Source organism: Sinocyclocheilus anshuiensis, unplaced genomic scaffold (assembly GCF_001515605.1).
Source record: "Sinocyclocheilus anshuiensis isolate Anshui unplaced genomic scaffold, SAMN03320099.WGS_v1.1 C32829839, whole genome shotgun sequence".
Classification (NCBI taxonomy): Eukaryota; Metazoa; Chordata; class Actinopteri; order Cypriniformes; family Cyprinidae; genus Sinocyclocheilus; species Sinocyclocheilus anshuiensis.
Genome location: NW_015620362.1, coordinates 1 through 1,545, shown reverse-complemented (window position 1 = coordinate 1,545; position 1,545 = coordinate 1). Strand labels below are relative to the sequence as shown.

At 42.7% G+C, this 1,545-nt stretch overlaps 1 protein-coding gene across 1 annotated transcript; it reads right to left on the bottom strand.

The window, feature by feature from the left end:
• Positions 1-408: 408 nt before the first annotated feature.
• LOC107683032 (protein angel homolog 1-like) lies at positions 409-775 on the bottom strand (the record flags this gene model as incomplete). Its single annotated transcript, XM_016479127.1, has 2 exons — positions 560-775; positions 409-478 (listed from the first exon to the last, which is right to left on the bottom strand). Coding segments are annotated over exons 1-2 (286 nt in total), but the record flags the coding sequence as incomplete, so codon positions are not given.
• Positions 776-1,545: the final 770 nt, after the last annotated feature.

The following is a 1,545-nucleotide window of genomic DNA, read 5'->3' as shown; positions in this document are numbered from 1 at the left end:
AATTTATTATTAGTTTCGTAATACAGGACACTAAATAAACTATACAAATACTATAAGCATATCCAACTTTATCTGCATACATACTCACATAAATTGATATATACTATATCAAATTTCAACTGCTTGATTACTTCTATCATCACAAAATGTGAGCTATATCATCATGACTTGACTTGTCCTTATCTGCACATCGGGTCATTTATTTCATTATGCATTGTGCCATTATCTTCTCCACTGTACAGCTTACATTTGGGCCTGTTCTTCATATAAAACGATTGTATGACATCAGAAGACGTGCACCAGTTCATGACACAAGGGTTTGCAGGTGCACTCATGTTTACATCAGCAGCGGGTTTCATCACATGTTCCGCAAATAATTCAGGCAGCTGTTTATGTTTGGTTCCTCACCCATGTCAGTCAGGACAGGATAGATCTGCTCTAGGAAGTGATCTTCTTGAACTTCCTGAAGACAAATAATCTGTACAAAAAAGGAAATAATGATATTGCTTAGAACCTACACCAGTTATATTTATAGGTTTTGGGTTGTGTGTCGCCTTACGTCAGGTTCCCAGATCTGGAGCTCCTTCAGGATGGTCCGGAGTCGCTGGTCCCACACTAACACTTCCTCTGGACAGTGTGTGTACAGCTGTGGATTTGCTTCTAGCAGATCTTGAGCCAGGATGTTGTAAGACATGATGCTGAAGTCAAACACAGCAGCTGTGTCCCCACAGGCCCCGGTGTGGGTTTCACTAAGATCCTCCCACACCCGCCACATCACTTCGACATAGAAAAAGCATGATTTTAATGGAAGACTGGGTAGTCAAAACAACTACATAGCACAATATATGAGTAAGTTACACGAGCAGTCAAACATTTGGACACATCTAATCTTTAAATAAATAAAAACATTAATATTATGAAATATTACTACAGTTTACATTGATATTACATTACTTTCTGTCACTCACTTCCACATTGTGTTGAATGACAGACACTAGGGGTCACTCTTGGGAGCCCCAAACACCTCTGAGTAGTAGTAGTAGTATATTTTTATTTAATGCCATGTCAGCACCAAACACCTCTGATGTATTTAGAATAGGGCAATGAAAGTTGGTGAGTGGAGGAATTGTTCGAGGCTCCTGTTTACTTCTGCTGGCCAAAGCATTGAGAGGTCTGCACAAGGTTAGTCCTGACCCAGAGGTAATGCATTAACTGTGTTTGGCAACCGTTTATGCTCTACGGACTACAAAGTTTAAGGCACAAGCCCTGGGTCTGACCCAGGAAAAGTTGGAGAGGGCGACAGAGGGAGGGATGAAATTTTCTTTAGGGCCAGACACCATCGGGCCTCCGGACCAAGGTAGGTGCTTTTGTACACCGTTTGCCACAATTTCTAAGAGACAAGAGGCCTCCCAACATGGCAGGCCTTGCTCCACCTTGCCACAAGCTACCCACTGTGGATTCGCCGGACATTGTCCCTTTGGTGCCATTAGTGCAGTATCTGGATGCATGGCTAGCGCTGCCCAACCCATCACACTGGCTAATCAG